General features: G+C 33.5%; 1 protein-coding gene across 3 annotated transcripts in view; it reads left to right on the top strand.

Annotated features, from left to right (window-relative positions):
• Window positions 1-5,243: 5,243 nt before the first annotated feature.
• The window catches only part of SLC35F5 (solute carrier family 35 member F5), a 34,425-nt gene continuing 17,050 nt past the window's right edge, over window positions 5,244-22,618 (top strand). Inside the window, exons 1-10 of one of the 3 annotated variants that reach the window (XM_006921024.3) lie at window positions 5,244-5,568; window positions 6,340-6,430; window positions 6,552-6,693; window positions 10,303-10,446; window positions 12,890-12,952; window positions 14,922-15,003; window positions 15,781-15,971; window positions 18,411-18,492; window positions 19,163-19,250; window positions 21,002-21,066. In XM_006921024.3, the coding sequence (XP_006921086.1) occupies window positions 5,529-5,568; window positions 6,340-6,430; window positions 6,552-6,693; window positions 10,303-10,446; window positions 12,890-12,952; window positions 14,922-15,003; window positions 15,781-15,971; window positions 18,411-18,492; window positions 19,163-19,250; window positions 21,002-21,066 (988 nt within the window). In that variant the 5' untranslated portion in view covers window positions 5,244-5,528. Of the gene's footprint in view, window positions 5,569-5,788; window positions 5,928-6,339; window positions 6,431-6,551; window positions 6,694-10,302; window positions 10,447-12,889; window positions 12,953-14,921; window positions 15,004-15,780; window positions 15,972-18,410; window positions 18,493-19,162; window positions 19,251-21,001; window positions 21,067-22,618 lie in introns of those variants that run through there. The other 2 variants (XM_015596768.2, XM_025039440.1) reach the window with 2 other exon arrangements.

The following is a 22,618-nucleotide window of genomic DNA, read 5'->3' on the forward strand; positions in this document are numbered from 1 at the left end:
CTTAATTGGCTTAATTCCATCTCACACATGAACTTTGATGTAGCTACATAAGTAAATCATGTTTATAGCCATCTGGCAGAGGTGTAATTTCCATTCCAGGAAACTATCATTCACTTTTGTTTTCTGTGTGCATTCAAGCAACCGTCAAGCCAAAGTTAATTTTTTGTACAATATTTTATATATATAATTTTTAAATTCTTTACTTTGAAAAAGTGTATAGAACAATTGCCAATAATAGCACAATGATCTCTCATAAACTTGTCCTCTGGATTCTCTAATCGTTAGCATTCTATCATGTTTACTTTATCACTATCTCTTTATAGCTATACATACATATAAATGTTTACAGCTATGCATACATATAAATGCACATACACATACATTATTATTACTACTATTCATATTGTTGAACCATTTAAGAGTAAGTTGCAGATACCATAACTCTTTACTCTTTCCTGGTGTATCTCCTATGAACAAGAACATTGTCTTACATAACCACAGAATAATGACCAAATACAGTAAATTTAACTTTTGATAATATTGCCATCTAATGTACAGTCTATATTCAAATTGCACCAATTGTTTCAATAATAGTTGATGTAGCATTTTTCCCTTCTGACCCATTAAATTGTGTTTAGTTGCCATCTTATGACATATTTGATGCCTCTCTCTCTTCCTATCTCTACAGTCAGGGCTTTTATATTAAGATATGGATCTGTCTTTCTCTTAAACACCAATTATTTAGTACCTGTTAAATGGTTAGGATTTTATTAGGTCAGGGGAGGACAAAAAGAAGTAGATATGAAATTTCCTAGTAGGTCATTTCTTGAGAAGGCAACATTCTCATTCATGAAATGACAAGACTATAAGAAAGGGAGGGAGGGAGAAATGGAAGGAAAGGAACAAAGAAAGAAAAAGAGAGAGAGAGAAGGAGAAAAGGAAGAGAAAGTGGGAGAGGATGCTAGAGAGCACACTTGTAGGGCCATGGTTAGCCATCAACTGTCTGTGTCGGGCCCTGCATCTCTCTATTGGATACCAAAGTAGGAGTGCAGTCTAGTCATCAAAAGTTTTTAAAACTCCCCATGTGATTCTACATTGGTCCCTAGGTTGAATATCGTACTGGAATCTAAAAACATTACAGTGAACAAAACCAGCTGCTCATCCTTCTTCATCCTTCTAATGTTGTCTGGACCTATTACTGTTTGTAGCTTCAAGACATCTAAATTGGCCACAAACACTTCATTCTAAGTGAGGATTCCCAGAGGTGGAAACCTCCATGGAGGATATAGTTTACTGTTCAGTAAATCTGGGAGTAACATATTTCCATTCATTGAGCAGAGATGTCATAACCTCAGCACTACTGACATTTTGGGCTGGGGCTATTTGGGGCACTATTGACATTTTTTATTAGGGGGCTGTCCTGTGCATTATAGGTATCTAGCAGTACTCACTAGATATCCCCTTGTGAGGACCAAAAAATGTCTCCAGAAGTTGCCAAATGTCCTTTAAGAGAGTAAAATCAGCCCATTGAGGACATTAGACTAAACTCCTCAAGGATAGGGGCTATTTCTGATTTATCTATTATTGTGCAGCAAGTAGTATATCTGGCACAGAGTAGGTATGTGATAAAAAGCAAGCTAATTAATCAAAGCACTAGATTTTTGCTAATTTGCTCTGTATTCCTACTATGTTCATATTGAATTATCTCACGGATTTCCCCAAGGAGTGAAGGAGGAAGGACTGGGTTAACTCTATATATAATCTTTATGATGAAACTACATTTCAAAGTTCAGGTCTTATTTGACCAATTATAAAATGCAGACAAATAAATCCAGAACGATATGCAATTAATTTCAGAAAATTTATTATTTTCATTTAAGGAAGAAGATGATGACAGTTTAAGTCTGGTGGGAAAGGTGGTAGGTGGAAGGCAGCTGACACATTACACTGAAAATAGGAAAAGTGTGTGTGGAATATGCAGAAGGCTGGTTTTAAAGCTCCTGGTGGAGTGATCGACTTGTCCTGTGAGGGAAACTGAAGGGTCAATCATGCTAAACTGAAAAACAAATGCACATTGTGAAAAACAATCTTTTAATTGGTTTATTTTTATCAGACAAGAGAGGCATGGAAAAATTGTGTGTATGTAAAATTACCATATTTAAAATACTATCTTAATCTGGTTTAGCATGTTGGTAGAGGGGGAGGATATGGGTAGGGGGCCAGGAGATATGTGGGAACTCTATACTTTCTGCTCAATTTTTCTGTGAACCTAAAATCATTCTAAAAAAAAAAAAAATAGGCTATGGAAAAAATATTATCTCAACATTTGCTTAGTTTAGTGGATTCTAACCACATTTTTCAAAATTTCCTATTTCACATGTCCTTCTCATACTTAATGACCTCAAAAATCATAGTGTTTCAGTGATAACAGCTGCTCCAAGGAGCCATTAATGAGAAAAACTTCTGGCGGGGGAAGAAGCTGAAGTTAAGGTCATTCTAAAATTAGAATTTTTCTGAGAGGTTTGGCTGCCTGGTCTTCAAATTCCTGATTTTGAAAAGTCCCTAATTTATATCTTAATTGAACTGCAGTTAAAATCCATTAAAAACACAATAAAGAGCACTCTGGAAGGTGAAGCAGCACTCCAGGTATTTTTGATTTTGCAAGACTCTGCTTTTGAAATCTATCCTAATATTATCCATATATGCAATAGATCAATGCTTAATATATATGTGTGTGTGTGTGTGTGTGTGTGTGTGTGTGTGTGTGTATATAAAATTTATGGAGGCAAATTAAGAATATTTTCAACAGGACTTATATTTCCCTACCTCCTATGAGGCAGGTTCTTGTTGCTATACCCTATCATTAGTTGATTCTCAATTCACCCCATTTCCCAGCATCAAGTAGCACTCTAATCCACTTTGCCACCTATTAATCCTATTTCATGTTTCTCCTGCCCCCAACCTGGAATAGTTGACGACTACTTTTACCTTTGATATTCTTTAGTGGCTGTTACAGATAACACACATAATTCTGTAATAATACAGTACGAAATACTGTTTTGTAATTTCTGTTCGGTCCCTACATTTCTACATGCTCAACCAGTTTTATTGATTCAACAAAGATGTGTATGTTTCAGGTACTCTTAGGAATGAAAAATATGCAGATTGCCTCTGCTGTAGGGACAATATTTAATAATCTTCATGTCAATACCAATTTATCGGCAAGTTCTATTTTCAAAATCTATCTTTCAAATCTGTCCATTTCTCTATATTTTCATGACTCCTTATCCACAACACTGTCATCTCTCTTAGAACTCCCATAATAACCTTCGGATTTCTCTTTCCTCTTTACTCACCCTTTTATTCATTCTTCATATGTCATAAGGGTTGGGAGGCTGAGTGAAAAAGGTGAAGAGATTGAGAAGTGCAAATTGGTAGTTACAAAATAGTCACAGAAATGTAAAGTACAGCATAATGAATATAGTCAATAATCTTGTAATAACTATGTATAGTCCCAGGTGGATACTAGACTAATTGGGAGATCACTCTGTAAATTATGTAAATGTCTTACCACTATGCTGTACACCTGAAACTAATATAAAATAATATCGAATGTCAACTAAATTGAAAAATCAAAAAGCAAACAAACAACAAAATATATGGGGACAAAAGAAAGGAATGCTGAGGGTCAATATGGTGTCACAGCAGAAACTACACCAAGGTTTATTGTTATAGAGTAGTCCAGTGGAATTTCTCTCAGAGAGTGCTGGGAAAAAACGTTAATAGAAAATGAACCTAAGATTAGGGACTACTTGAAGACAGTCTGCCAAGAATTACCTGTTGCATCACAGGAATGTTGCAGCATTGTCATTTAGTAGATGTTCAGAAAATAGGTGGTAATAATGTTAATTTACATTTATATACATTTACAAATTATTATTTGTATTATTTAAGAAACCGATAACAGTATCAGCATATTTATAGATGGGGAATTGTGGTACAGTAGAGAATAATAATCTTCAAGATTACATAACAAATTGTGGTCAAATTAAGAATTAGAACCCAGTGTTCCTGTTAGATACAGGAGGTTATTCATAATGCTATTATTTTTTCAGTCTATATATCATAAATCTAGCAAAAATGTTTAAACATCTTATGAGCCTGATGCCTTAAAGAAAGTTAATGAAAGAAAGAATAAAGCAGGTGGTGGAATAATTTGATTAATGTCTGCAACAAAATCCTCCCTGGAAAGTAATTTCGAGTATATGGTTAAGGTTTTTCTACTCTGTGACAGGTTTCTGAATGATTTATTAAGTGCTTCAAGCTGATAGTTTATTGGAAACTGAATGGATAAACACAAAGTCCATTGGTATTGTTTTGTCATTTGAATGCATACTCAATTTCAGTAAACGGGAGATTTAAAAGGTAAGGAATACACCATATCATGACTACAGATGTAAGAAAATTTAATTTCTTCGCATCTGATAAAGATGTTATAATCGCACTGGTGGTAGACAACCCTAGTTAAGTTACAAAACCTTTTTGCCTCGTTTTTGTTTTCTAAATACAAATCAGGACGCTGGCCAAGCATTTTTTCTTGGGATATTCAAAAGATGGTTAAGAAAAATCTAGTTTTATAATTACTAACACTTGAGGAGCTGTACTATATGTGCTACGAATTATCTAAGACCTTCACATTTGTACACTCATGTAATCCTGGCACACTCACAAAAAAATAGATGAGGCAAGTATTATTCATTACACCCACTTCTCAGGTAAGGAAACGGCCTGGGAGGTGAAGTAGCTTGCCTTAGAGACACGGCTTGTAACTCCAACAGCTGGGGTCTGATTTACATACAAAAGTTTCCAGAAAGCAAAAGTTCTCCTAAGACACTTTGCTTTTAGGCCCTCTCCTCGACAAAGGGATATCGAAAAGTTTCGTGGACGAACTTTGTAAGAAATAGAATTGATGGCTCTTGTTCTAGTGCAGGGTCATCCGGAGGCTCGGCCACTTCCCTCTTCTTTCGCTCCGCCCAGCCACGGACGTCCGCTTCCCCCTTCCTCTCTCTACCGTGCCCTGCTCCACTTCTTACATGGTCCGCTCCTCCCCAGCATCACCGCTGTGTCTCCACGCTCTGCGCCGCCGAAGCCGCCTGGAAACATACCCCCGAGCAGCCCAGCGTCGCGCCGCCGTGACGTAACTCTTACGCCACCGTCTTGGGGCCGGGGGGGCGGGACCGCGGGGCTGGCTGGCCGGCCGGGGGCGGAGCCAGGACCGGGGCCGGGGCTAGGGTCCAGCTCCGGGCCTCCGCGGCCATCGCTGCCTGTGAGGTTTCTTTTCCTTGCCAGCTTCCCGCCCTCTCGGCCCGAGTGGGGCTGGGTGGCGTCGGCAGCCTAGCCCCGAGGGGCACCGCGGCCTCAGAGGCTGGACCTCCAGAGCAGCGCGATGTCAGGCGCCGCGACGGCTCTGTGAGTCCAAGGCCGCGGCCGTGGCGCTGGGAGGCGGCAGGGCCGGGCCGAGTCCGCTAATGGTGCCGCCACGACGCCATCGCGGGGCAGGAAGGCCAGGTAGGCAGGAGGGCCCCGAAAGCACCCGGAGCCCAAACTGGGACTGAGTGCCCGTGAACAGTCTCACCTCCAGCCCTTGGTGGCAGCCGAAGTGCCTTGACCAATATGGTAACGGTCTGTAGGGCGGAGTGAGGGGGAGACTGACAGGGGAGTGCGAGCTGGATCCAGACTCTGGCAATTAAGAGAGCTATTGCTGCACCGCCCCTTAAGGGCTTTAATTCACTCCCCCGGGAGGCGTCACTGGCTTAACTTTTTTTTCCCCCTCTCTCCAAAAAGGGAGGATTCCCTTTAACAGCTGTTTCCTCACTGCTTTCGTGAATTTCTATTTCCATCTAAAATATCTAGATATAGTGACAGAGGTGGGTGGAAAAGAGTGTAGTATCCTTTCCCTTTACCACGTGAGTGATTGGAAACGTGCCCCCCAAGACTCAGAGCAAATCACTTTCTCTCAATCGAACTCCACTGGAGACGATCAAGGTTAGAATAGACACTTAGAAACAGGCGCGTGTCTAGACGTCCCCTGGGGTGGATTCCTCTGGAGAGAGAGGCGAATGGAGTTCTGTATAAAACTCGGAGAAGCTATTTCTAGTATTTAGCTCTTAAATATGCAGTTTGTTAAATATTGCTTTTTTTTTTTTCTGTACCGTGTACTTCTCTGAGTATAATTTGAAGTCTAGAGAATAATGTCAATTATATTTAGCACTCTTTGGTGTATTTCTTTCATTTGCGTTTATTTTAAAGATGATTAAAAAGTTCTTCACCTCCGTTTAGGTGCGCTGAGTTCTTCACCTCCGTTTAGACTCAGATCTGCCAAGTTTTCGGGCATTGCTCTTGAAGATCTCAGAAAGGCCTTGAAAGTAAGGTAAATTTTGCACCTTTTATTTGCTGTGTGACTTTGAAACAGATATTTCTGTTATACTAATTTTCTCATTTTTATATGGTTATTAAAAACAAAAATTCTCTCCGTATTTTCTAAAAAACAGACTGCAAATGGTGTGTGTATTTATCATGAACCGAATGAATTCTCAGAGCAGTGGTTTCACTCAGCGCAGGCGAATGGCTCTTGGGATTGTTATTCTTCTACTTGTCGATGTAATATGGGTTGCATCCTCAGAACTTACTTCGGTATGTAATCCTTGTCTTGGAATGATGTTGCATTATAATATTCCTGGTAATCTGTAGTATCTCTAGTCATTACTGTTGCGCATGCTTACTGAAAGCAGTATTTTAAATATCGAATGGTTTGTTTTCTTTGATGTTGAATTAGTATCAACTCAAGTTGAAAATGAAAGGAGACTTGTTTTATAGTTTTCTTGGATCTTTTAGGGCTGGTTATTTAGAAAGTGTATTTAGAAAGTTATTTAGAAAGATATGCATATTTTCATAATGTTTGAAGATGTTTCTGTTTTTCTTATTTTTCTAAATTTCAATTCTTTCTCTATAAATATTGTTTTCTGTTTATTGTTTTCTAGAACAATTATCTAGGATTCAAAACCATTTGTCGCCATTTAGTAGAATGTAAGAATGCTTTTGGACAAATGAGCAAAAGTTACCAGAATTTTCATGTACAGGTCACTTGTGCACATGCATGGCTGCATGCACATTTATCTGTTTGCCGATTCAAACATTATTGTTAAGTACAGTGATTGCCCCTAGTTAAATTTTGTTTTCTCTTTTTTTTGAGTTCACAAGTCAGTTTTTCTTCTTATATGGTTATTTAATTCTATTTGATTAATGATCCCAATAAAAAGACAGGCAAATTTATTTTCAGAAATTACTACATTTCAATTTATGTGTTGCAATCTTAAGGCCAATATACAAAAGAAAACTAGCATTTATAAAATGACCTTAAATGTCAAAAAAAGCAGTTTGATACTGCTGGTCATCTCATAACATAGCTAACTAATCATTTGACATATACAATGAATAAATAAATTTTTAGCTTTTTGGAATTAGTCTCTGGAATACAGCAGACCATTTATTTTAAACTCTTCTATGACCTTTCACTCTTTTATAACCTTTTTTTTTTTACGTTAACATTATGTAGTTTACAAAGAAATCTCTTCAGTGTTGACAGAGAACAAGCCTATCTTAAAATTTTTATTTTAGTTTTAAATAGTTAGGTTTTTATTAATCAGATAATAAAATGTAGGACAAAAGAGCTCCTGATTAAATTATAACTTAGCGATCCATATCTAAGCAAAATAAAAAAAAATACAACAAAAGAAGTATACTTATTTTTGAAAAAGTAAAATCTATTAGTAAGAGGATATTTTATAATTTCATTATTCAAGTGTCTATGTAATGGGTCTAATTTTTCAGTCAAATATTTTTATCAAACTTTTGAGATAAATTGTGTATTTCAAAATGAAAATCAGTTTTTGTTATGGAAAAATTTTAACATAAACAAAGTAGAATGGTATAATGAATTTTTATGTATCCATTACTTACCTTTAACAGTTATCAGATTTTGTCAATCTTATCAACCCCTCCGCAACATTTTTTAAATACATTTTTATTTTTCAGTTATAGTTGACATATAATATTATATTAGTTTTATCATAGCCAAATATTTTTCCTGGAATATTTCAAAGTGAATTCTATCTACTTATCTTTTCACCTAAATTTTTTTTCAAACTCATCTCAAACTGAAAAAGACTTAATTTTTTTAAAACAAAATTACTATGCCATTAACATATCTATCAAAATTAATTATAATTTCTTAAAATCATTGGATACCTAATCTATATTTAACTTTCTCTGAAAATCTTTTTAGTTTAAGATCTAAACAAAGATCACAGATTGTATTTATTATAACTGTTAAGTCACTTTTATTCTTTAACTGTATTCTCTCCTTTTTTCTGTTGTCATGCCATTGATTTGTTAGAGAAACTTGGTAGTTTTTCCTGTAGGCTAATTCACACTTAGTCCATTTGGGGTACAATAACAAGACTATCAAAAACTGGGTGAGCCAAGCAACAAGCATTTATTTCTCACAGTTGTGGTGGCTAGAAAGTCTAAAATCAAGGTGCCAGCAGTTTCGGTGTCTGGTGTGGAGCTGCTTCCTAGTTCTTACATGGCGCTCTTCTTACTGTGTCCTCACAAGGCAGAAGAGGTCGGAGAGCTCTCTGGGGTCTCTTTTATATGGCTCTACCCTCATGACCTATTCATCTCTCATAGACCTCATCTCCTAATACTACCACATTGGGAGTTAGGATTTTAACATGGATTTTGGGGGGACCCAAACATTTAATGTATAACACACACATTCTGGATTTGACTGATTGCTTCCTTAAGGTGTCATTTAACTTGATCCTCTTCCTCTTTTATTTCCTGTAAAATTGTAGTTAGGTATAAAATTGTCTTGATATAGTTTCAGTTTTTAGAGAAAAATAACCTTGGTAGTACTGGGTATTTCCTTTCACATTAGAGCATGAGGCATAAAGGCTGCAATTTATACTTTGTTGATGCCAGTTGGAGTACTATAAAATAATTCCTCATCAACCATTAGGTAATAGTTGAATATCTTTACGATTATTGCCTATTTAATATTTCATTAGAGGTTGTAAAGTGGTGATTTTTCTAATGGTCATTTCTTCTGCATTTATTAGCTGGAATTCTTTAACAACTTTTCCACAATTCTGTTTGGTTATCCTGAAACAGGTTTATTTAGGAAAGATTGAATAAATCTTGATTCTTTTCCATTATTAATTTTAAACTAATGTTGCCTAAAAACTTGCAGTAGTAACCATTGAGGGTTTTTTGCATATCATTATACATTCATGGATTTTTGTATAGTTGATATTTCAAACAACTGTAGATTTTTCTTTTGATGCTCAAACAGTCCTATCTTTGACAATTGGAAGGGAACCCCTTCCAATTTGCTCTGGTGTCCTTTTAATATGACCCCATTAATTTTTAGTATCCTATTTGCTTTGGCATGAGATACTCAGGGTCATCTGGTACATTTTCTACCCCATACTTAGATGTAGCCATTTCTTTAATAACCCGTGGTTTCTTTTGGTGCAAAATAGTTCATATCACCATCTGGATTCTAGAGGTGCTCATTCCTCCAGTAGTGTCATTTTTTCTAGGCCTTTTCAGTGCACGTAACTAGGAAATTTTTTTTAGGAAAAAAAAAATCATGAGTTCATTCTTTCTAATTTAAACGAAGGTTACATGTTTTCGTATAACTTCCTAATATCACTAAATTTCATTCAGTTTTCTTCATAAATCATTCTGTTTCATTCATTGCCTTTTACTCTGAGCTATTCAGTCAGCTCTTCAAACAGCTCAAGAATAGCTTCTGAGGAAACTTCCATGACCTTTAAAATGATCTGTTTCCCTTTGGTACTCTCGTGGTACCGTCTATACCCCTATCATGGTTTCTTAGCACATTATGCTATGCATTCTTTATTTGTATCTCCTCCCAGGGAAGCTTGTCTTAGTTTTCCTTAGCCCCTAGCATAAATACTTTTTCACAGTAGGTTTTCAGTGTATGTGAACAAAACTTTTTTTTACAAGTTGTTCCTGCTTCATTTGGGTATACCATCCTTTTTATGCAAGGCAGATACGATATTCAGAAATGAATCTAAAATATTTCTGTAATCTCTTTTGATCTTGCCCTTCCAAATGAACTTCTAGAATTAAAAGTCATGTCATGCCTTATTTTATTAGAGATAAGTAATAAAGTTTAAAGTCATCTCATAGTTTATGTAACTTTTTCCTTTGCAGTATGTTTTCACTCAGTACAATAAACCATTCTTCAGCACCTTTGCAAAAACATCTATGTTTGTTCTGTACCTTTTGGGCTTTATTATTTGGAAGCCATGGAGACAACAGTGTACAAGAGGATTTCGAGGAAAGCATACTGCTTTTGTAAGTTTTAAATTTTAAGTGTTTGTTGGGGGGAGCATATATTTTTTCAAAGTTTAAAGATGTATTGATTTTTTGAAGGACAGTTCAATTTTAAGTTCAGTCGAATAAAGGTAGCATGATAAAAAAACTTTTTGTCTAAAATTTTAAATTTATTCTTCTAATCAATTTGGTATCAGAATATCTTGTTAGAAATCAAAGGTACATAATCAGTTTTTTTCCCTTACCTCATGACATCCTCTGAGTTGTTAAAATTTTTCGAGCTAGCAAAAATCAATTAATGTGGAGAAGATGATGAAACTAAGGAATAAGCAGACTATCTGGAGTCTTTGGTCGTTTGCAGATTGGATGAGTATCATCTAATTGCTTGTAAAGTTTACTGTAGAAGCAAAATAAATCAGGGTTTATATAATAAAATGAAAGCATATTTCAGGGCATGTTTCAGATGTTTGGCTAATCAGTCAAATTATATTCTTTTAATGATGTAACATAACATGCTGACCCATAAAAGTAGAAACTGAATTTCTGAGAATGAAGAATATAAAACTCATGTCAATTCTTTTCTACTATTCCTTCGCTTCTCAGTTCTTTGGGTTTGTGGCTCATCTAATTTTTTGAGACCGAATTTTATTTAGCTCACCGATTTGTCGCCTTCCTTTTAAATTTTTTTTCTCTTTTTAAAATTGTGGTAAAATATACATACATCAAATTAACCATTTTAACCATTTTTAAATGTATAGTTCTGTAACATTAAGTACATTCACTTTACTGTGCAGCCATCGCCAGTATCCCATCTCCAGAACTTTTTCATCATCCCAAGCAGAAACACTGTACCCATAAAACAATAACTCTCATTTCTCCTTCCCCTCAGCCCCTGATTAATACTGTTTTATTTTCTCTCTCTATTACTCCTTTTATGTGTATTATTTTGGGGCATTAAAATATTATTTCTTGTTTTATCTAATGAGTACATTCTTGAGCAATATACTCATTGGATTTTTGTCAGGGCTTTTCAGTAATTGTTTTTGAGGTAAAGCCTGGAAGCATATACTCACATGTGCACAAAAATTCAACTTATGAAAAATATGTATATATTTTTTGCTTCTTAAAATTAATACATATACATTATTGGAATGCATATACATTATTGTATTACATGTAGAAATGTTACATATGTATTAATACATGTACGTTGTTGAAAATTTAGAAAATACAGATGAACAAAAAAATAAAATAATAAATTCTACCATTAAGGGAATAACCATTGACAGTATTTTGGCATATAACCTGCCATTCTTTTGCAAGTGTGCATTTTTGTTTCATTTTTTTACAAAAATGAAATTCTACTGTTATGTCCTGTTTTATAACTTGCTTTCCATATTTTCTAGTATATCATGAACAACTTTCTATGTAATTTAGTATTACTAGAACATTTTTTAATGTTAAGTATTTTTTAATTGTAGTGATAAATGTTCATTATTAAAGACAAATTATAGTAACAAGAGTAAGAGTAATCTATCCATAATCTCACCATTTTAAGACCACTGTAAATATTTGATACTCTCTATGGCTACATATTTATGTGTATATATTAAAAAATTATTTGTAGCAGAAATAAGTTTAGTCTTATAGTTATATCTACTTAAGTTCAAATAAGTTTGTTTTACAGTTATACCTCATTCATATCTGTTAGAAGTATATGAGATTGAACCCTTATCAAAAGCCCAACATTTGCTAATTTGATAGGCGAACAGTAGTATCTTGTTTAATATGCATGTTTTTGCTTACTTTTTATGTATTTGTTGCACAATAGAATTCTTTTGTCCATTGCCTATATCTTGTTCATTTTTCTACACTGATCTTTTCTTTGTTGATTTATAAGTATTCTTAAGAGCATGGGCTCTGGTGTTTGAAATTCATTCTGTCACTTGCTGATTGTGTGACCTTGGGCAAATTATTTAACCTCTTCGGACTTTATGCAGGAGTAATGATAGGGTAGCTGTGCGTATGATTAGAAGCCTATTTATACAGCACTGGCATAGTGGTTCTCACAGTGTGGTCCAGTCCCTGAAACCCATTTAGGGAGTTCTTGAGATTAATCCTATTATCATAATAATACTAAGATGTTATTTGTCTTTTTCACTAATGTACCTATCCTTTATTTTCCCAACTAATCTGAAATGTTATGATATTGGGAAAAAGGCCTAATCTTGGGGGTTAGATTTTAATCCTGTCTGTTACTTAGATGAAATCTCTCAACCTCAATTTCTTTATCAATAAAATGAAGATGATAGTACCTACCTTGCATGGTTGAATACTTGGCTATTATTATTAATAATAGTTATATTTTTATAGGTCTAATCTGGATTTTTGATTCTATTTTTTTGCACTGTGATAGTAGTCCTACTTTATAACATGAGTTTGATTTATGTCCTGTTATCCGTAGTTTGCAGATGCTGAAGGTTACTTTGCTGCTTGCACAACAGATACAACTATGAATAGTTCTTTGGTAAGTGCTGCTTTTCTTGTCAGGAATGTAGCAGGTGGAGTTGAGCCATGGCGGGAAAGATTGAAATAGCTTTGATAACTCCATAGCTCTATTAGAATATATATATTCTAGCCATATTAGAATATACATGTATTAGAGAATATATACACATATATACATCTCAATGTTGGGGTGCTCTCCATGAGACTTTCAGTTTGGTGCTCTCTTTTCTTAGGGATTCTTGGGGCCTAAAAATAAGCCACCACAGAGGGAAAGGGTGGAAGAGGAAAATAGTTAAGGAGTAAAAATTTTTAAGGACAGTCCTTTGTCCTTTGTTTCTTACCAAATTTGTCATTTCATGTTTATTATTAATTATCACTTAGAAACAAATATATTTGCTTGACACAATATGTAAACAGATTGTTCATTCCATAAATTTTTAAGAGTGCTTAATATGTGTTAAGCACTTGTTTTAGACTCTGGAAATACAGCTCATGTTCTAGTGTGTGAGAGTGTATGTTTAGGAAGGAGAAGACCAATAATAAACAAGCAAATAAAGTAATTAATATATTCATTTATTTTAGGTATTGATAATCTAGTCAGAGAGATAGTATGTAAAAATCTAATTTTTTACACCATCACTAAGACATCTCTTTTTAATGTATTGTTCCTAGTGTGGCATTCTGTCTGAGAAAAAATTTTAAGTTATTCTAAAATTTAATACCAATTTATAAAGCAATAGCTTGGTGGCCTTATTGACAGTACAGTTTTTTGTTTGTTTGTCTGGCTTGTAGAGCTCCATTTGCATCCAAGTTACTAAGTGCTGTGAAGTGTTTATGAAGCTTAGAGAAAATGTCATTTCTTTTCCCTGGGATCTTAAGTATCAATAAGATTATTATCAGGTGTCTCTGTCAATGTAGAAGGCAGAGCTGAGGTAAAAGCCTACTTTTGTAACTATTCTTCTGCTGATTTTTATTATCATCTGTAAGATGGATATGTCAAATTTTTCTAGGCCAAACGCTATAATGAAAAGTTCAATGTAACAAAAAACCTATGTCTATTTCCAGATCCTATTGTTTCTTCATTTACTGAATATTTTTCATTGGCAGAGTTCTATACCAGAAGTTAAAAAGAGAATCAAAGATATAAAAAAATTTTATGTTAATTTAAGAAATAGCCTAGTTGGAAAATTACGCCCTTAAATATAGATTATTTGAACAATTGAAGAATTTAGAACCACTTTAAAATACACACTTTTAGAGCATGGTTAGTCAAACCTGACTTTAATTCTTTTGTCTACCACTGGTTTATTTTATATCTCAGCATCTAGAAAAGTTCCCTTAAAATACCATTTTATAAGGTTGTTGCAAGGACTAATGAGAAATTTATGTTTAGCTACTCTGGACTTGGTATCTGGTATATAGTAAAAACTGATAAGTGGTAACTATTTTTTTCTTTTTTATTAATCCTATAGGAGTTCTCAGGAATTTTTAGTTTTAGCTGAATCTTAAGTAATAAGAGGAAACAATTTGGCAAATATGTATACATATTATATTCATGATTATCTGTTCATTGTCTGCTTTCCCCTTTGGACTACATGATCATTGAGGACAGATTTTGTCTTTATTCACTCATGTCTGGAGGACCTAGAACAGCACCTAACATAGTAGGAGCTCAATATGAGTATAAATGAATGAATGAATGAAAAAGAATGGGAGATAATTTATTAACTGAAAGTATCATAATGTATCAGTGCTATACTGTTATATTTCTAAACTTTAAACTGATTCTTTTCTGTCATTGTACCTGTGTGTATCATTTGAGTTTTCTTTTTAAGTCTTGAAAATGCATTTTGGAAAAATTATGCTGTAGAAACGTGGTGAATAGCCGTGTTTTGGGTAGTATCTGTGTCTGCATACTATTCACATAAATTTTAGCCAATATATCAGCTATTATACTTGCTATTTATATTTGTTCTGTTATATTTCAGAGTGAACCTCTGTATGTTCCTGTGAAATTTCATGATCTTCCAATTGAAAAACCTGAGAACACAAACATTGATACCGAAAAAAGTAAGCAAAACTTAGAATTTCATATATTAGAAATAAGTGGAAATTTTAGCTTCATTCAAGCCTTCTCAAAACTTTGAGTGATATTGGGGTCAGCTGGCAGTTCTGCTCCATGCGGTATTGATGTTGTATAGTCTTCCAGAAGTTTGACTGGAAGTTTTAATTAATTAAACTGGAAATAATTTCCTAATACCAGAAATCTCTGTGGTTTCAATATATATATATTTTAGAATGAACAATATCTTCTTCAATCATGATGTCAAAAACCTTGATAGCAAAATATAGTTTTGCTGGTTCTGTGAATTGAGTAAAGAATGCTACCTTCAACATAAGGCACAATATTTATCCATAATATTCCTTTCCAAGGAATGGACCTATAGAGGAAGATTTTACATGCTTGACCAAGAAAGCAATTTTCATAAATTAATTACCTATGAGGAAAAATCCAAATAAAGTTTTACTGTAAATGCTATAATAATATACTATAATCCTGAACTGAGAAGTTGTGTATGGATACGGTTGCAGAAATCTTGTTTGAATATTGGTCTTATTTCAAAGCCTTTAAACTGTTTTCATCAAATTTTCATTAAAATTTCCTGTAACTATTTTAAATGAGCAAAGCTGCCCCAGGTAATAATATAACTGGTTTTCTGTGATTGTTTGAGTCTGATCATAGATGGATTAAATAATATGCACGTATCAGTAAATTAAAACTCATGACTTTTCTTGTATGCAAGAGGAAACGTTTAATGATTTGTACTATACTTTTTTTTTTTGAAGCTCCCAAAAAGTCTCGTGTAAGATTCAGTAATATCATGGAAATTCGACAGCTTCCATCAAGCCATGCATTGGAAGCTAAGTTGTCTCGCATGTCATATCCTACTGTGAAAGAACAAGAATTCTTACTCAAAACTGTGGGGAAACTTACTGCAACTCAAGTAGCAAAAATTAGCTTTTTTTTTTGCTTTGTGGTAGGTCTTTTTATTATATATTTGGAATTTGAATTTTAAGACAGGATACATACTAACAATATATTACTGAAGTGTAAGACTATTCAGTTGCTTAATCATAACTTTAAACTCTGCTATATGGCATCATTAGAGAATTAGAGTGTCAAACTTAATAAATGCTTGTCATGCCTTAAAGAATTTAATAAATGCTATAGCACAACTACTCATATATATTCAGGATTTGGCATTGCCTTATGGTCATAATAATGAATAGAGTTATTTTATACTATGATGTATACAGGGCTAAATTCTTATCTGGATATATACTGTCTGTATACATTTGTTTCTTCAAGTAAGTGTTTTTGCAGTTTTATATTAAATTCATGTAAATGTAGTCAGTATTTTAGCAAGTACTTGTAAACATTTTTATGGAATTTTTTGTAATATTGTTGATAGCTTCTCTATATAGAAACTGAGAAATGTACTTAAGATATCACAAAGAACAATCATATAGCAAATAAAATATTTGAGATTAAGCTGGTTTTGTCTGAGTTAGCGAAAATTCTGAAGTCTAGAATATAAAAAATGAATTTCAGTGCTTTTTTATATATATATCATTGAAAGTAGCCTAATCCATGGTTGTTTATTATGAGCCTTTAGGATTGAAATTTATACTGAACATTTTTCAACACTAGATAATGCAATGCTAATGTCAATATTATTAGCTTGATTATAAAATTTTTTTATTTCACAATTTTGCCTCTCATACTCACTGCATAGCCAATTTTTCTCCATCTTCTACCTGAATAACCTCTATTTTAGTGATACCGTGATCAATATATTCAGCAGTACAAATCAAAAAATCTTTGGGAGTTGTAATGTGATAATTCCATTTGTAATAAAATTGCAGGCTCATATGTTTGGATTATGCTATTAGTTGTGATTTCTGTTTGCTTGTTTTAAATAACTAAGGACTAAAATTTATTAATTATACGTTACCTAATTTTCAAAGGAGACTTGAGGTGAAGCTTAATAAAAGGATCTATGTGGTAAAAGTTAAAAGGGAATCTATGTGGTAAAGGATCTATGTGGTAAAAGTTAAAAGGGAAAAGATAAGAACCAGATTAAACGGGTAATGTGTGGTAGCGGGGAAGCTGGTTGTGGAATGGGATGATTCTATCAGGAACTTCGATTTAAAGGTAGAAAGCTATTTCAGGTGAGCACACAATTCATCTCTAGGCAAATTGGCCATAGTTTCACTCTGGCCTTTAGCCTTGAGTACAGTGTAAGTTGAATGGAAACTACTAGATTCTCAGCTACTTGCTACCTTCTAGCAGCATTCTAAGATCATGTGTCTATGCTGCTGCTTTGAAATGTAATACTAATAATTATACTACTCCCTTAACTACAGGTACTGAGATTAAGAGATGTCCCTTTCTTAATAGAGTTAAGTCATTTTTCAGTGGAATGTGACTATCCAGTCAATGTGTTTAAGTAACAGACACCAAAAACAGGAGTAGTTAATTTACTTGTATTGACTCAGCAATCTGTTTCTTAGTATATATGTTAGTGACACTCATGCACATATGCTCCAGGAGGCATACTCTAGCACATTCATAGTAGCATTGTATGAAATAGTAAAGAGTATCCCATCAACATAAAAATGGGTGAGTTGTGGTAATATGCATTAGAAGATCTGATATCAGTGAAAAATGAATTTTGGGTACACACATACACACACACACACACACACACCAGGCTTCATCAAAAGAGGTCTTATTTTTTGTTTTCTAAATCGGAGTGGGCACAGGGTTGGGAATATAAGAATATCCTAGCCTAGATGAGGAAAAGTGAAGAGAAAAAAATTCTCATGGCTTGAAAACTTACTTTATTATATCCAAAGTTATGAGAATTCTGTATTGTTTCCAAACTGAGAATCAGAGAAACAATCAGAATTAGCCAGTAAATTCACAATTTTCTTGGGCATTTTAAAATTTACAAAGTGAATATAGCCTTTTATCTAGCTAGCTAGCTAGCTAGTTCTCTCCATCATATTTTTCAATAGATTTCTCATCATGCTATATTCATTCATCTGTACATATTTTAATGTTTGAGAATTTCTCCCAAATTAAATTTGATTTAGATAAACTTAATAGAGTGCTGGCAGTACTTGAATAAAGCAAATTTTAAAGTTGATATTAAATTGTATCCTTATTTTAAAATAGACTTGAATGCTAATTTTTAACCAACTATTAATTTCTTCAGGGAAATTGGATAGCAAAGATCTTAGCTCTGATTATAATTGCCCTCTTTTGGTGCCTGTGATTTTTCTTTATAAAGCTGATTTGAAAACCTTTCATAATAACAGTATTCAGGGGTAGAAAAAAAGGAGGGAACTATAAATTGTAATGACAGAAATAAACATATCATTCATTAGATTTCTCTTTTCTATTTCTTTAGTGGTTTTTGGCAAATTTGTCATATCAAGAAGCACTTTCAGACACACAAGTTGCTATAGTTAATATTTTGTCCTCAACTTCTGGTAAGAAATGTATCTTCAAAATGTGCATTATAAATTGAGACCTATTTCTGATATATATATTTGTACATATACACACATTTTTATCGTATAAATTTTTTCATTCATTCTCATTTCATTAGTGTATTGAAACTACTACTTTATTATTTTATGTCATAGCTTTGTGGTATTTATATTTTTTCCCAGTACTTTGCAGTATTTTTTATACCACTATATTAAAGTTTTATAGGCTGAATCTTTGTGTTATAGTTCTCCTCTCTTTCACATATTCTTTCTAAAGATCTTTTTCTAGATCCTTTGACTAAATATAATTCTCTATTCCAGAACTATAATTTGCCCTATGAAAGGTGTTTTATTTTTAAAGTTGAATCACTTTCCAAATCTGGAAGATAAAAAAAGTATTTTTGAAGCTATAAAAATAACTTTAGCACTCATGCTTGATTATGATGAGGTCATAATGTTTCTCTGAATGCTCAGTTTAGATCTCTTATTAGTTTAAAAGGACTGTACTCCATCTGTGGAGTTGAACTATAAACATGATTTCATTTAGAGGCTATTTTTTTATATGATCTTTGAACATTTCAGCCTAAGTAACTACAGTCTTATTCTAAGTTATTTAAAAATGACAGAAATTAGTTTAATGTATCTTTTTTTCATCCTTTTCTCTCCGTAGGACTTTTTACCTTAATCCTTGCTGCAGTATTTCCAAGTAACAGTGGAGATAGATTTACTCTTTCTAAACTATTAGCTGTAATTTTAAGGTAAGAATAGAGTGTAATAGCTGCTTTACTCTGCTTAAAAGTAACGATGTTTAAAATTTTTCTGGTAGTGACAGAGGATAATTTACATTAAAGTATACTGTCTAGGCATGTACTGTCTAGGCAAAGAAAGATGAAGGTAGAAGGTTTTAAATGGTTATTATGCTACGTAGCCCTGTGTTGCATCCTTCACTAGTTTCCTAAACCTTCCTGGGGAGGGTAACTGGAGAGAAGGACTCCAAGGTAGCTTTGGTTCCCTTTCACATGACTGAAAACTTACTGACATTGACATTTAAGTTAATATGGTAACCGAATCCTCATAACCTCCCAAGTTTCTATTTCCTTTTCCTAAAACAAGTCCCCATTTTTGTTCTGGTTTTGGTACAGGAAATCTGGAGACATGGAATATAGCTGTTATAACTTCATTTGGTTTACTTCTCACACCATAGAAATCTAACATGGAGTCTTCTCTGCTTGTCTTAGCCTCAATTTTTCAGTTATTTTCTGTATAATTTGGCAGTTTTGTATTACTGTGTAAGATCAGTATTATCAATAACTATATTTAAATTTTTATTTAGTTTTGTGTATGTCTTGTCTTCCCTACAAGATTGTATACACTTAAAGGCCAAAGCCTTGTTTTATACTTCATTATATCACCAAAGGCCTAGAATAAGGCTTTGCTCACCAATAGTACTCAAAAATGATATATTGGTTTGATAAAGTTTTTTTTTTTGTGAGAGAAAATCAGAAATCAGAGAAGGTAGCCAAGTGATTTAATGAAGAGATTAGTATTAGCTATCAGAGTTGGGTTCAAATAAGAACTTTACTCTTTGTCCCTGGATACTACTCTCTAAGAAGATTGTTTAGAGACTGGTTATGTGGCAATCATAAGAGAAAGCTCTTATTATTATAGGATATTAGGATAAATTAACCCTGATAGTTTCTATGGGTAGTCTGACCCAACTAATTTACTATTTAGACTATATGGTCACTAGGAACTTATTCTTTTGCATGATTGGCTAATGTACTATCTTAATAAAGGTAGAGATGCATAGAAATAGACACTATAAGCTCCATGAGTACAAGAATCACATCTCTCTTATCCTTTGCTATAACCCAGAGCTTAGCTCAATAAGTGACAATTGAATGAAAAGATGACCTCTGATTTCTCTACATCTTTAATTAAGTCTTATTTTTATCTATTAAAATAATGAGATTAATTTAGTTATTTAAACATTTGAGGATAGTTTTACTGTTAATTTACCAATAAGCAAGTGTGAATACCATTGCTAGGTTTATATGGGTTTAATATATATATCTTCAAAAGGAAGATTGGAAGAGAGATGATAAGTTGACTAATTCATTCCTCATTGAAGATAGTGGATAGCATAGCATTGAACGCTGGAAGCAGACTGTGTTGCAGACCCAGCTGTGTGATTTTGTCAAGTTACTTCTCTTTGTGTATTAGTTTTCTCATGTGTAATAACAATAATGTTATTGTCATTATAATTTGAATACCTTCCTTATAAGGTAATATTGTGCATTTCATGTGGATTAAATGAGGTAATACAACTATAGTACTCATGCTATACTGATAATACTGTTAGGTATTATTAATTAAATCACTGATTCTTTGACAGTTTTACCCAGAGTTGAGATTAGTCCTGATCACTTGTAAATAATTTTTATGTTTATGATTAGCCCTTTTAAGGAATTTGTTATTTTGCTCATCAGTAATGACTGTTTTTTCATAGCATTGGGGGTATTGTGCTGGTAAACCTGTCGGGGTCTGAAAAATCTGCTGGAAGAAATACAATAGGTAAGTTTCTATTGCTGCATTCTTTCTGTTAGAGTATACAAGAAAATTTTGCGCATATTATCACATACACACTTACATCCACACAAACAGAGGGTGGGCACTAATAGCCTCTTAAAAAATTTTTCCTTTGGAAATAAATTTAAATACAATTCACAGAATTATTATATAGCCTTCACCCAGATTCTCTGTTAACTATATACATAACTACAGTATACTTATAAAAATCAGGAATTGACATCTATTACAATAATAATATCTAGTCTGTAATCCCTTTCAGACTTCACCATTTTTTTCAGTATGTTCATTTTCTGGTCCAGGATCACTTGTTGGATTTAGTTGTCATGTCTTCTCAGTTTTCTTTAATCTGGAACTATCCCTCAGTCTTTTTTGTCCTTAATAACCTTAACACTTTTGAAGGATATTGTTCAGTTCTGTGGACTGTCCCTCAATTTGGATTTGTCTGATATTTCCTTATGGTTAAATTTATGTTGTGCATTTTTGTTAAGAATACCATGGAAGTGATTTTGTGTCTTGATCAGGATATTGTATCAGAAGATGTCAATGTTACTAGTGACATTATTAATGATGTTAATTTTAAGGTGGTATCTGCCAGTTTGCTTCATTTAAAGTTATTAATTTTCCCCTTTGTAAGTAATAAACAACTTGTAGGGAGATACTGAGACTATACAAATATCCTGTTTCTGTCATACTTGTACCTACTAATATTGTCATTCACTCTTGATTATTGTCTTAAACAGTTACTGCTATGGTGAACACTTAGTTTTTGATCTGTTGTTTAGATTTAACAGGAACAAAGGTAATCAGAACCCAGCTTAATGGTTTCCCTCTGGATACTTTAGATATTTGAGTTTTATTGGATAGAACAATACTTTCTAAACTGTTCCTAGTTATCGCCCAGTGAGCTATGTCTTAAATTTCCTCACCTCTATCTCACCTACAGCAGCTTTTTATGTGTAAAACAATATACATATTTGTTGTATTTGTGTGTGTGTGTGTGTGTGTGTGTGTGTGTAGAGGGGTTGTTGACAGGCTTTAACTTTGCTTTTAAAAAAAGTTTGATAATAAAAAACAGATTTAATAAAACATTGGACTTTTGGATAATTGATTAAAATATTGACTATGGTCACTTGGTAGACAGCACAATATTTTGCTGTTTTTTAAAGGCTTAAATAGTTTTGAGAATGAGTTAATACATTAAAAAGAATCAGTATATATTATGCATCTACTGTGAGCCCTGTGTTTTCTCAGATATTTTGGAACATTATAAAGCATAAATTATGTGTTTGCAGTTTTCAAGAGTTTCTTGATTTTTATGAGTATACGAGCTTTACAAAATGAAGCCACTAGAGAATAAAATGGTATCAATTTAATGGTGGTTAAGTAATAAATTGCAAGACAGATAGGATGGAAATTCAGCAGAGTAGAAGGAGGATGCTTTGTGGCAGAGATGGGACTTTAACAGGGCCTTGAAGATGGTGGTGGAACATATATTAAAAATGATACATGGCAGTGGGGAGAACAATATAAGCAG

Source organism: Pteropus alecto, unplaced genomic scaffold (assembly GCF_000325575.1).
Source record: "Pteropus alecto unplaced genomic scaffold, ASM32557v1 scaffold3, whole genome shotgun sequence".
In the NCBI taxonomy this organism is placed as follows: Eukaryota; Metazoa; Chordata; class Mammalia; order Chiroptera; family Pteropodidae; genus Pteropus; species Pteropus alecto.